The sequence below is a fragment of the Mauremys mutica genome, chromosome 4, assembly GCF_020497125.1.
Source record: "Mauremys mutica isolate MM-2020 ecotype Southern chromosome 4, ASM2049712v1, whole genome shotgun sequence".
Lineage (NCBI taxonomy): Eukaryota > Metazoa > Chordata > Testudines > Geoemydidae > Mauremys > Mauremys mutica.
In genome coordinates this window covers 95,710,832-95,724,055 of record NC_059075.1, presented here as the reverse complement: position 1 = coordinate 95,724,055, position 13,224 = coordinate 95,710,832, and the positions used below count along the sequence as shown (strand labels likewise).

The window sequence follows — 13,224 nt, the reverse complement described above, 5'->3', positions numbered from 1 at the left end:
GTCAATGCAAGTGTTACTATTAACTTCAGTGAGCGCAGGATCAGGCTCTTAGTAATATCTGAACCAATGTGAAATAAAGTTCAGAGTCTGAATTTCTACATGGGGATAAATTGTTTAATTTAGTCAAAAGCATGTTTCATATGAGGATTTTCAGATGGGTTGTGTGGAAGAGGGTACTTTAGTTTTTTGTATTATTTTCACTTTACTAAATATTTCTTAATACGAATAGCTATAAGTAATTGTTGTTTTCAATCCACAAGCCCTTTTGGTACATAAAGCAGTTTAAATAAGCTGCTATTGAAATTAAATCAATATTTATGGCTTTAACATCTTCAAGTTGAAAAATTATGTTTGGAGACCTTTGAATTTGTGTTAATGCTATACGGGAAAATCCATTTAAGATTATTTACTCAGATTTTAACATGTGCCCAATGCAAAGTGGCAAAACTTTGAATCTGCACTAGAGTTACTATTAGTCTTAATATTCTGGATGTTGAAAAAAGTAGCTGGATATTGAGGAGTGTGAGTGAAGTACATTTAACAGGCAGTATGTTGGAAAGAACAACAGCAAAGTATGTGCAGTGTGTGCAGTTCACAATACAGTTTATTTCTATAATGCTGTTGCTGATATTGTGTACCACTTGTTTTCTAATTTAACAACATGCTAATACTGTACTCAAACAAATAACACCAGTACACCACTTCCCTGGGAAGAGGCAACTGGAGGCTATAGCAGGTGGTTGGGTTTAGAAAGAAATTACTGCAGATTGGGAATGCACAAGAGGATTTATGAAGGGTTTATGAAGAGCGTTTCATAGGGCATGATGAAAATTCCCAGAGCTAAGATGTAGGAGGTAGGATGGTCTTGTGATTATGGCATAGGACTGGGATGGGAATCGAGGTTTGGGTGTTATTCCTGTGTGACTACAGGCAAGTCACTAGGGATAGATTTTTAAACGCCCAGTTTCCCTTCTACAGGTACAGATTATCTCCACAGACAGGGAGGCTGAGTCTTGACCCAACTCAAAATGTCTCTCTTAATCTCTTTGTGCATCACTTTCTCCCATCTGTAAAAGGGGCATAGTAATAATTTCCCACTTCCCTGGGGTGTTGAAGCTAAATTAATTAACTTTGGTAAAGAATGATGAGAGGTTAAAATGGGAAGAATATTAATTGAAGAGTAACTCAGTTTCCCCAGGCCAGGGTCTTGGACTCTTGTATTGGTTTCCCAGCCATGCCACTTGCACCTTTCTCTGCCTCCAAGTTTTCTGAGAACATCTTCTTTTCAAATTTTCAGTTTTCAAATTTTCAGTAAAAACCTTATTACTGATTGAAAAGAGTAACAATGGCCCAGAGCAGTGGTTCTCAACTTATTACACGTTGTGGGCCGCCTATGTAGTCCACAGTGTGCTACCTGGGCTGCAGGGGCTGGGTGGCAGGGCAGTGGCAACCTGGACCCATGCCATGCGAGGACGGCTGGCTGTCCACCATGTGGCTGCCTCATACCCTGCGGGGTCAGCTAGGAGCCCCAGACCCTGGGAGAGGGCCAGCTGCCATGACCCGGGCCTCCGCCCCTGCGGGGTGCCTGGCTGCCCTGACCCTTGGCCCCTGCCAGGTGGGCCGGCTGCCCCAGACTCCGGGTCCCTGACTGTGCTGCGCCAGGCAGCCGGGAACCTGGCGAATCCTAGCACGTGGGCCAGCCTTTAGCACACAGCTGAGCTGGGCTGCAGCTGTGTGCTAATTGTGCCGCAGGCTGTCCACGGGTTGAGAACTGCTGGCCCAGAGTCTCAGCTGTGGCTAGTACACATTAGGTATAGCTGTGAAGGAGGGGGACACAAAAGATCCAGCTGAGGCTCCCTGATTTCTGGAGCTGGTTCTACAGCTGGGGCATAAATTAGAGAGCATCTGGGCTGTTCTAATCTATGTCACATGACTAGGCCCTCAAGGGGCTTTCCACTAGCCAGGAATTGCCAGAGCTCTAATGTGCTCCCGCCGTGCCCTTCCAATCCCTGAAATGCTCCTTAGCTTGTGGACAACAAAGGTGGGAGCTATGCTGGATGAGGGCTCCTCTGTGCCAGGGAAATTCCCAGCTAATGAGATTCTAGCTTGGTTCTGACATGCTGCTTTCTCTTATGAGTTTTTACAAACTTTGGATTTCTTCACAAAGTGCACCAAAAAGGCAACTGAAAATGAGGCATTCTTGGCCTTGTCAGGTGTATAAAGCAATTGAGTCCTTACTAGAGGTATTTCTGTATCATCATCTTTTAACACATGCTCCAACTTTTTTTACATTTTAAGTTACATACTTCCTGTATACTACTCTTAACAACATCTTGCACTAATGCAGCACCATTCATTAAAGGAACTGAATGCTCTAACTATACACACATCAACTGAGCCTCATGACAGCACTGTGCCAAAGGTAAGTAGTATTATGACTCTTCTGCGGAAGAGTAAAGATGTCCAATGCTGCAAAGAAGAATAGAGCCCAGAATATCTGACTCCCTGTACATTGCCTTAACCACTAGGCAGCATGGCCTCTCAACAATGAAGCTACAATAATAATTGCTTATAATCTGTCTTTGGCTTATCAACATACAGGTTTCCAATGGCTTTCCACTGTCAAGATTTCTGGGCCTTAAAATGAACATACTTTGATAGATACTCCATGTTATCTCTCTCACATTAAAACATGTAGACATATACTTTTCTTGAAGCAGTAAATTACAAAACAGAATCCTAAAGTCTAGTTGATTCAGAAATTGTTAATGGGTTATAGAACCTGCTGACTGTAAGAAAATAAAAAATCAAATTGGGAATTCCTGAAGCACTTAGACTATGTAAATAAGAATAAGTGGCAGTGGGGTGGAAGAAAAGTCACCAGTTGCCTGAACTAAGAATCTTGAAACAGGAACTAACTTGTTAGGCAGGATCTCATATTGAATTACCCTGAGAAGAATGAGAAGGAAGAGACCAATACATATATTCTTCCCATCAGCACACGGCAGTTAATTCAGTATCTTTAACCACAGTGGCTTGTCTGAGATCATGATTCCCAAACTGTAGGTCCTGACTCTCCAGAGAATTGTAGAGAGCAGGCAGGTCACGGGAGATTACACAAAAATATTACATTTTACAAAAATTAAATGCATGTAAAGTGATTTTTAAAACTGGATGCACAAGATAAGTCCACTAATGGTGTGCCCATTTAAGGTGATCATATTGCTGAAATGTGAGACCCCAGTTAGATGTTCAACTAGACGCAGGACGAGTGAAGGATATGCGCATGTGAAGCAGGCTACTAATAATTAATCATACCTGTCTGCTGTATCCTTCTCTGTTCTAATCTCTCCAGGTCACATTGATCCTGTCTTCCTTTGAGTTTGAGACTCTTCCGGTTTGGTATCATCCACCTGTTTTATCATGGTTAACTTTATACTAAAGAAATCACAAAGGAGAAGAACTTGAAGACCCTCATGGCAGAAAAGTTTATTTGTTTTGTTCCCATTGGTTGTAAAAATATCTGGAAGTTCTACATAACTCCTGGTCTTCTGTCAAGAAAAGACGTTTCTTGAAGACCACCAGATGTTTGTCCATTATGAAAGAAGCAGCTCCAGGAGCTGCAATTTCAGAACTACAGTACTGTTTTGTGCATACACTATGTGTTTGTCTTGGGAAAGGAACTTTAGTTCCCTTGCAAATGTAATATATATGCAATCATTTCCCTAAATCCACTTGGACAAAAAAGTGAGGCAGATGATGGGAATACAGTAGGGTTAACATTACTTTTTCTCCTTCAAAAAACAAAGCTTGTGTACACAAGGAGAAATGAGCAAGAGATTCAGCAAATCATTGTCACGCTACTAGCAGAACAAATGTGTGCCCTTACATTCCTGAGAACTATTTTTGTGATTTCTCTGAGGAATAGACAGAACTTTTTGAACTGGAAAAGACTTCTTGGAACAAATCTTTGGTTTTGTCTTTTCTGCATGAACGCTTCTTGTTGATGTTGGATAAATTGCTTGGTAATTCAGTGAACATTAGAGGAAAATCAATCCCATAAAATAAACTCTCCCCTCCTCTCCCCCCATTTAACTCGGTTTTTGGAAACCAAATAGTGTAATGAACTGGCTGCCTTCTATTGGCTGGAATCTATTGGCTGCTCGTGTCTCTGTTTATGGCTCTGTACTGCAGGCGGCTACCTGAGATTTTCTTTTAGCTCAAGTGGTAGAAGCCTATGCTTATGGGGAGCGGATGTGAGTTCTATCATTGCTGTCACCATGAAGTTCTGAGTGGATATGGCGTGCAGCATAGTGAGAACTATAAGTCCTACTTGGCAGTAGATTTGTCTCGATGATGACATTAATTTTTCATGCAGTGGTATCACTAGCAGACCAAATAATAACTTACAGCTGTCCCCTGCCACTGCTGAATTGCGTAAGAGCCAACAAGGCATTAAAAATTGAGGCTATTTCCAGGAGCTTCCATCTAGACCAGACACTTTATTAGTCATGGTATGTTCTGATAGAAATCTGGAGCAGTTGTAAAATTTCTGATTGGTACTATTTGTCCTTCTGCGGGGGAATTAAAAAGTAATTTGGATTCTTATCTACCTGTCTTCCCTACCCCACCTCACGTTTTTTTTTCAAGAATATTGAAAACCCGTACGTGAGATGACATGTTTTAATAGATGTGTTGAGAGACTCCAAAGGAATGAATGGAATCATTGGCACCTACATTAGATTGACACTGCATCATTTCTTACCTGTTATAAATCACAAGGGAATGCTGAAGGGTCCTTTATCCCAAACAGAAATTTGGAAGCATGCAAAGTTTAGTGGGGTTGAGTGTCATATGCTTAAGGAAAAGTACAAGGGATTTGGTAAGGAGTCCTTTGATCCTTCATAAGTTCTCCTATTCATGATGTGTAATCTGTGTTTTTTCTATTTATTGCATGGGGGAAGTCAGTTACCAGCAAACAAAGTATTTAAGTACCACTGAATAGCTTTAGACATCTAAGAAAAGTTCAATTAATTTGTACTATATACAAGAGAATTAAATTGTAGGATTCCCTCCCCCAACACCCACACGTCTTTTCTGCTAGGTTTTGTTTAATGGAGAAATTAAACATCCAAAGAAAATGGATCCTTTTTAGAGAGTGGTTATTAATGCAGGAACATTAAAGTGAGACACATTGTTGTAGCCCAGTTTGCATATTTACTTTTACAAATGGTTGGCTTGGAGTCAGCAGTTAATGGAATGAGAATGATATTCCTGTGCATATCATTTCCTGAAAAACATTTTCAACTGCAAATATATGTCTGCTTTTCTTCCCTCATTTGTTATGTCTTTGAGAATGAATGGGGAGTAACATTTACAACTTAAGGTTCATGTTCTGAAAACACTTTTGACCACGATCCCCGTATAAAAAGGCCCCTTTGTGTATGCTTATGCTGTTTTGTGCTGTGAATATCAAATTTCTGGTGGATGCCATGTCATACTCTGCTAACTTGTAAACATCTACATATTCACTGCATCATTTCAGTACCATATGTAATGTGGATTCATTGTACACTTACTGTCTTTTGTGGGGGTTTCTTTTGTCTCCAAATTAAGGTTGAGCTGCCAAAATATATATATCAAGTGAATTAGCACCTAAATTTCTTGTCTGGATAACATTTTAGATTGTTCTTTTCTTTTCCCTGTATGGGTCGATAGTGTGTCCCTGTACTGATAGAATGTAATGTTTTGAATGATCCACAAACAAATTATACCAATTTGCTTGAACAAACAGTATAATTTGTAAATATTAATTTTGGCATTTTGAAAATATGCCATCTCTCTCTCTCTCTCTTCTCCCCATGAGTGAGTCTAGATCTTCTCTCACACCAGTGTAAGTCAGGGGTAACTCTTCAGTAGAATTACATCAGTGTAAAACTAGAGTACCTGAGAGGAAAATTAGGCCTCTGTTGAGCCAGGCCCTCACCTGATGTAAATCGGTGTACCCTCATAGATTTCAGTGGAGCTATGTTGATTTACACCAGATGAGGATCTGACCGAGACTGTTTATCACTTGTTAGTCTTCAACAACAAAAAATTAAACCTGCATTCTTAGTGCCTGATCCAGCAAAGACTTTGAAGTCAATGGAATGGCTCAGATGAGCAAAGCTGTTCCCATGCACAGGTGTTTACAGGATCAAGCCCCTAGGGCCATAGATGCTCCCCAGAAAACCTGCACATCAGCAGGGAGAATATGAGGGCAAAATGAGCCATCTAATTTTGGCTCTCCTGCAGACTTCGGGGATTTTCTGGGGGTGGTTTTCTCACCCTTCTCTCCCTTTGTTAATTTAAGAGTGGAGAAGGTTTTTAAAAAAGAAACTATGAGAAAGTGGGGGAAAACCAAGTTTTTTACTTTTACTGTTTTTCAACTGGAAAAAAAGATCAGAAAACAGTGAGAAAATAGGTTTCCCTCCCATTTTCTCCTACTTTCTTACTTTGTTCCAAACCAAAAAAGAGAGGGAAAGGGGATAAGGAGGAAACTCCAAAAATGGAAAACAAAATGTTTTTGATTTCCAAAAACCAAAGCAAAATGACATTTTAAGTTGAAATGAAATGAACATTTTCATTTTGATTTATTTACATCTTTCCCATGAAAAGCTGAAATTACTTGACTGGTTTTCTGACCATCTCTAGTTTAAGGATGGAGCTTAGGGCTCAGGGTGTATATTTGGTACATACGTGTTTGGTATGTGGGTGTGTATGCAACCCTGAGTCTGGCAGTGGCAACTGTGCAGTTAACTGTGTTTGAATTATTCCTCAACAAGCAAGAATAGTTTGAGATAGGCATGCTGCATATGAGGCCCATAACCAGTCTGAGTATGAATGAACTCTGACAGTGTTGCCAACTCTTATGATTACTACTGGGGTATTTTTTCATAAAGCCCCAGTTTCTGGAATCATGTGAAGGCAGCCGAATCTCAGCTTTCGTCAAGAAAATAAAAGTACATTTCTAGCCCTCATAATTACAGAGGGAAGCTTGAAAATGTGAACCCTGAAAGCACAAACCCTAGAAAGCAAATAAAAAGAACCCCAAATTTATTTATTTAAAAAAAAAATACACCCTCATGACTGTTTGGGACCTGACCTATGATTTTTGAACACTTGAGATTGGCAATGTTGTACTAACCCTTCCAACATTAGCTCTTCAAACATTAGCGTCCAAACCTACTCCCAGCAAAGTCAGTGGCACACTCCCAGAATCCAGCCTTTGTTCTTGTGACACTTGATTTAATTTTGTAAGCGCAGAATCAGTAACACTGTGGAAAGAAAGAGCTGCAGCATACAGAGGAGAACACTTTTAATGCTACCTCATGACATATTTGTTCTGTGATTCTTTTGTAGCATGTACCGTATATCAAACCACAGAGAGCATATCAAATAACATCGCATTTCTGAGCTCAGTTATATTATATTGTAAGAGAAGTTTGACTTCAAGTCTGAATACCATAAAACCCTTCATACTAAACAGAACAGTGTAATGCTTTCGACAGAGAAAATAAATACATAAAACTCCAAATGAAACTGTCTAATAAATGCTGTGTGGAGCAACAGGGTGCATGTATTAGAGGAATTAAGCCAATTTAAACTGTGCGGGGAGTACTCCACTTTCATATGTGCTCATCAGCTTCCACTGATTTCAATGGCAGTTGGATACATGCATCAAAGGGTAAAATTTGGCTCATAGTACTCACGTGGATTTGTTAACATAGGTTTATGACCTTCTAATGCTAGATTTTCTAAACTGTTAAGAACTCTATCCAGCTGTAAATAGCTGCGATGGCTGCTGTTGATATAAGCCATTGGGCTCCACAGCTCTGGGGCCAAAATCACTGTGGGCATAATTGGAGGCAACTGATGAACCACTGAAATCTGTAGAGCAGTGCCTACTTACTCTAGCAATGAATTTGGCATCTGGGGGATAATCGTAAGTCTGAGGAGGAAACTATCCATTCCTTAGCAGGAGTTTGAACTGGGAATTGCAAACTGTCAGTATGAGAAGAGATTTCTCTGGGCCAAGTTAACTCCACTGACTCCAGTGATCTCACAGCAGCGGTAAATTCAACCCTGACCTCCACCCAGCACAATGACCATATAAGCAACTTTGTGAATATAGGGACTGAATCTCCTCCTAGTTACACAAGCATAAAACTGGCATAAATCCATTGAAGTCAATAGAGTTACTCCTGATTTTTACATTAATGTAACTGAGAGGAGAATTAGCCCATGATAGCCTAGATCCTTGGCTGCAGTTGGGCAGCAATCACCACAGCAGAGGAGGCAGCATTGCAGATATGCATTTTGCACTCATGCCCTGATGCTGATCCAGTGACTCAGCCAGTCTCCAATGTAAAATAGCAGAGCCTGGTGGATGTGTTCTACTTTAGCCCAGCTGTCAAAGATCCCATGGGCCATTCTGGCAGCTGGGTATTGCTGCAGAGCAGGGTGCCTGAGTTATGGTCTCTTTTCTTCAGCCAGGCCTCCTTTGCCATGGGACTGGGAGGAGTGGGGGCAGAAATCTTCTAGTGGTCAGATCCAGTGGCTTTAGAGCAGTGTTGCACCAGTAGGGTGGCATAACTCAGCTGTTTTGTGTCAGAGAATCAGGTCTGTGTATTTAAGAATGTAATAAAAATCTTTACACTTTAAAAAAAAACAACAAAACCTCACTGGTCATAAGCAGCATCTCATTTCTAAACCCCAGTCTCTCCTCTGGTTTAATTTCTTCCTCACAATGCTACAGGACATTGGGCTAATTTACTTGTGAAATGTCACTATTAAATCACAAAAGTTCCCTCAAACCTGCGTGCCTCTGTTTTTGTTAAAGTACTAGAGCTACTTTAGTGATTCTTTATGAAAATTAATTAAAACACATAAATTAATAAAATACAATTTTAAAATGGACGCCTCTGCTGAAATGTTATGTGGTATGCAAACCATAACCTAAATCGAATTCTTGTGTTGAGCTATAATCTCCTAAACATATAGTAGTGGTCTGTAATGGAAATTCTTAGAAACCCCATTGCTATATTATGCAATACATTTCGCTCTCAGCACACACAACCTGACATGGTATGTACTTTTTTTAATGGTCATTTCAATATTAATTATATATGTTTGTGTGTGTGTGTGCACACAAAATAAGGAGTAACTTCATTGTCATTGGAATTACACTTGTGTCAGGGGCGGCTCTAGGATTTCCGCTGTCCCAAGCAGGGTGGCACGCTGCGGGGGGCGCTCTCGCGGTCGCCGGTCCCGCGGCTGCGGTGGACCTCCTGCAGACGTGCCTGCGGAGGGTCCACTGGTCCCGCGGCTCTGGTGGACCTCCCGCAGGCATGCCTGCGGATGCTCCACCGAAGCCGCGGGACCAACGGACCCTCCGCAGGCATGCCTGTGGGCGGTCCACCAGAGCCGCCTGCCGCCCTCCCGCGGGACGCTGCCCCAAGCGCGCGCTTGGCGTGCTGGGGTTTGGAGCCGGCCCTGACTTGTGTATAACCAATACAAGTGAGAGACGAGTCACATTTCATGTGCGGGTATACACTATAGCCTCAAGATTGCAAATTTACAACATATCTGAGTAATTTTAGCATGTGAATAGTGTCATTGAGTTCAATGGGATTACTCAATTGCATATGCAGGATCGGTGCCTATCAGTGAAATCCTGTCTTCATTGAAGTTAATTACCAAACCATACAGATTTTATTCATAATTAAATTGGTTGGAGATCAGCCACATGACTAAAATTAGCTGGGTTTTTTGTTTGTTTGTTTGAGTGGGGGTTACTCTTGCCTTCCTGAGACTCGGATACCATATTGCAGTGCAGCACTGGACATACAGATGTTAAAAAGTCTGCCTCATATGGCTCTAGTGCAGGGGTTCTCACACTTTTGTACTAGTGACCCCTTTCACATAGCATGCCTCTGAGTTCGACCCCCCCCCTTATAAATTAAAAACACTTTTTAATATATTTAACACCATTATAAATGCTGGAGCAAAGCGGGATTTGGAGTGGAGGTTGACGGCTCGTGACCCCCCCCAGTAATAACCTTGCGACCCCCTGAACCCAGTTTGAGAACCTCTGCACTAGTGTACCCAATCTCCTGGATGAGGAATCAGCCAGCTCTGCCACTGTCTCCTGATGGGGAGAGGACTTCTCAACTGTTTCCCCGTCTGTGTCCTGCTAGGAAGAGAAACTAGCTGCTTCCTCTAGTCAGCCAGCTGCTCTGGGAGGGGAAGCCAGGGATCAGCGGAGCCAGCTGGCTTTAGCAGATTTTATTCACTATACTCCCTTATCAGAATGTATGTGAATAAAGTTTTCTACCTAGAAACCAGTGTGCTGAAATCCTTCATGGGCATAAAGATTTCAGTACACAGAGATCTCTTGTGGAAGACTTTTATTCACTGAAGTTTTTATTCCTGTAAAGACCTTAGAACATAAAAATCAAATGGGATAATAAAACCAATAGTGATTGTCTCCAGGGGGACGTGAGCAGTTAAAAAAACAATTGCCTTTATGTATAAACAATTACCAAGATTGTGCATGATGTGTCAAAATCAGCCTTGGTGTAATTCCTCTAAATTCAGTGGAGTCACATGAGAAATCAGATTGGTCCATTGTTCTCAGCCTTCAGTTTCAGACAATATCCAATAATCCAAGGAACTATTATTGTCCGCATTATTTTACTGTTAAAGTAGCCACTCAGAGCCACTCTATATTTGTGTAAAATATAACGCACACACATACAAGCAGGGTAACTGTATGGAGTACAGTTACTATTTTAATATTAAAGATGTCTGCTTCTTCTAAGTTCCTTTTGTGCACTTTAGATTAATAAGCATTGCAACGGTCATCATTGCTATGGCCTTTTTAGTACTGTCTATGCCAATAGTCCCCAACCTTTTCGTCTGGTGGGCGCCAGACAAAGGACAGTGGCGGCGGTCGAGCATCCGCTGAAATGCCGCCGAATTTCTGCAGCAAGCAGCGTCATCAAGAGGCGTCGCTGCTGAAATGCCACAGAAATTCGGCGGCATTTCGGCGGATGCTCGACCGCCGGCCAGGACGCAAGTGCATTTAGATGCCCCCGCAGGTGCCATGGCGCCCGCGGACACTGCGTTGGGGACCCCTGTCCTATGCATATAGTACCATTCCTCCAAAGGGCCCCAAAACATTTCCCAAATGATAGCGCAATAATAATACAGAACTTGCACTTTATAAATGTTTTCAAATCAATGCTCACAATCTCCCTGTGAAGTCAGTAGGTAAGTATTATTAGCTCCATTGTACCCAGGAAGTTGAGGCAGAATGGTGAAATTATTTGCCCAAGGCCACAGACCCAGTGCAGGGCTGGGAGTAGAATTTGGGGCCTCTTGACTGTTATCTGTCTCACCCACGCCCCCATTGCTTTTTTTGAAACTGAACTGACCACAGCTGGAATGTGCCACCTCTGAAGTGGAAGATGACAACTCTGTCCGTGAACATACATTCTACGCATTAGTTTAGGACAGGGATTGGCAACCTCTGGCACATGGCCCACAGTTTGTTTACCTGCCGTGTCCGCAGGTTCGGCCAATTGCGGCTCCCACTCGGCCCGCGCTACTTCCTGCAGCCCCCGAGGCCAGTGGGAGCTGCGATCGGCTGAACTTGCAGATGCGGCAGGTAATGAACCAACCCAGCCCGCCAGGGTGCTTACCCTGGTAGGCCGCATGCCAAAGGTTGCCGATCCCTGGTTTAGGACGAGGAATACTATGTCCAGTTGAAACTTCAGGAGGAATTTAGGCAGGTAGAATTAAGTTAGCCAGATTAAACTCTGGCCAGGAGAACCGAGTAACAACCTGTTTTGGGAAAGTGCATTGGAAAGTTAATGACCACAGGTGCTGACGACTTTGTTACTTCTCATCCAAATCTAATCTGATTTGCAGTGGTCCCCAGGAGCTAAGCAGACCTAAATCTGGCTGATTCAGCAGGTGAATGATTCCTTCAGTGTTGAGGGAATCCTCCAGTAGATTCGGATTGTTGTAATGCTGCTTTATCATCTCTGTGCCCTGGCACAGGAGCATGTATGGGGAAAAGGGGATCTTGACATGAGCATTGTGGCAACCTGGTGATCTCTGGTTGGTAAAACAGCCCCTAGAGGTATGTTGACAACAGACCTGTTCAAAACTGTGCTGGTGACCAGGCCAGCCCTAGGACCAGGGTCTGCAAAGGGGTCATTTGCTGTTTCTCTCCTAGTTGTGTTCAGTGCCCTTCGGGTACATCTCAGAAACTGGGCCAACACCTTTAGCAGCACAGTGTTGGGGCACTGGATCAGTACTGATTCAGGGAGAAAAGTGCCACCCCCCGTTTCTTAATGCACTGTGAGTGTACCTTCAGGAGCACCTTGTCCTGATTTTGCCTCACCATCAGACTGGAAAAGATCACAGCTCAAAGTAGTGTAGCTGGTGGAAATGATTATTTCATTTAGCCCAGATGGTTTGTTAGTGCTAAGTACCAGTTAGTTAACCATAAGAAATGTGAGCTGAGCCTTTTCAAACTTGACAAGGAGTGAACCTGATCCTGCAAACTCTTCTTGGTAGTTCCACTGACCTCAGTGTAATTACTCATGTAAGAACTACTCATGTGAGTAAGGTTTGTTGGATTGTGCCTCTTATTTTTGTTGCCCTGAGACTTAGGCAATGGATTCATGTTCTTATAAATAAATGAATATAATTAAAGTAGCTGTTAACAGGAGAGAAATAGTAAGCAAAAGTGGACTGAAATTTGACCAAGCTATTCTTTTTCATTTTCTAGTGTCTGAACTACAGGAAGAAGGAATAAATGCCATTAATTTACCTCTCAGTCCAATTCCATTTGAACTAGACCCTGAGGACACGATGCTGGGTAATTCACAATAATTTTACATCTTAACATTAGAGCCTGATGTAAACTATAATGTTATAAATGTATAATTTTTGTAATATCTTTTTTTTAAACTCATAGAGGAAAATGAAGTCCGAACAATGATTGATCCAAATTCAAGAAGTGACCCCAAATTACAAGAGCTAATAAAGGTAATGGAAAGCATGCACACACTTTCAGATTTCACTGTAAAAAGAAAGCTAAACTATTTTTTCCTTTTACCTGACTTCTTTCATCTGAACACTTCAGAATACTGTACGAGCAAATAACAGTGC

The 13,224-nt window shown here is 42.0% G+C and overlaps 1 protein-coding gene across 3 annotated transcripts in view; it reads left to right on the top strand.

Annotated features, from left to right (window-relative positions):
* Positions 1–13,224, top strand: part of PARVA (parvin alpha) — a 103,482-nt gene that overhangs the window by 52,836 nt on the left and 37,422 nt on the right. For all 3 annotated transcript variants that reach the window (XM_045013480.1, XM_045013478.1, XM_045013479.1), the window contains exons 2-3: positions 12,842–12,931; positions 13,031–13,101. In XM_045013480.1, coding sequence (XP_044869415.1) covers positions 12,925–12,931; positions 13,031–13,101 — 78 coding nt within the window. In that variant the 5' untranslated portion in view covers positions 12,842–12,924. The remainder of the gene's footprint in view (positions 1–12,841; positions 12,932–13,030; positions 13,102–13,224) is intronic.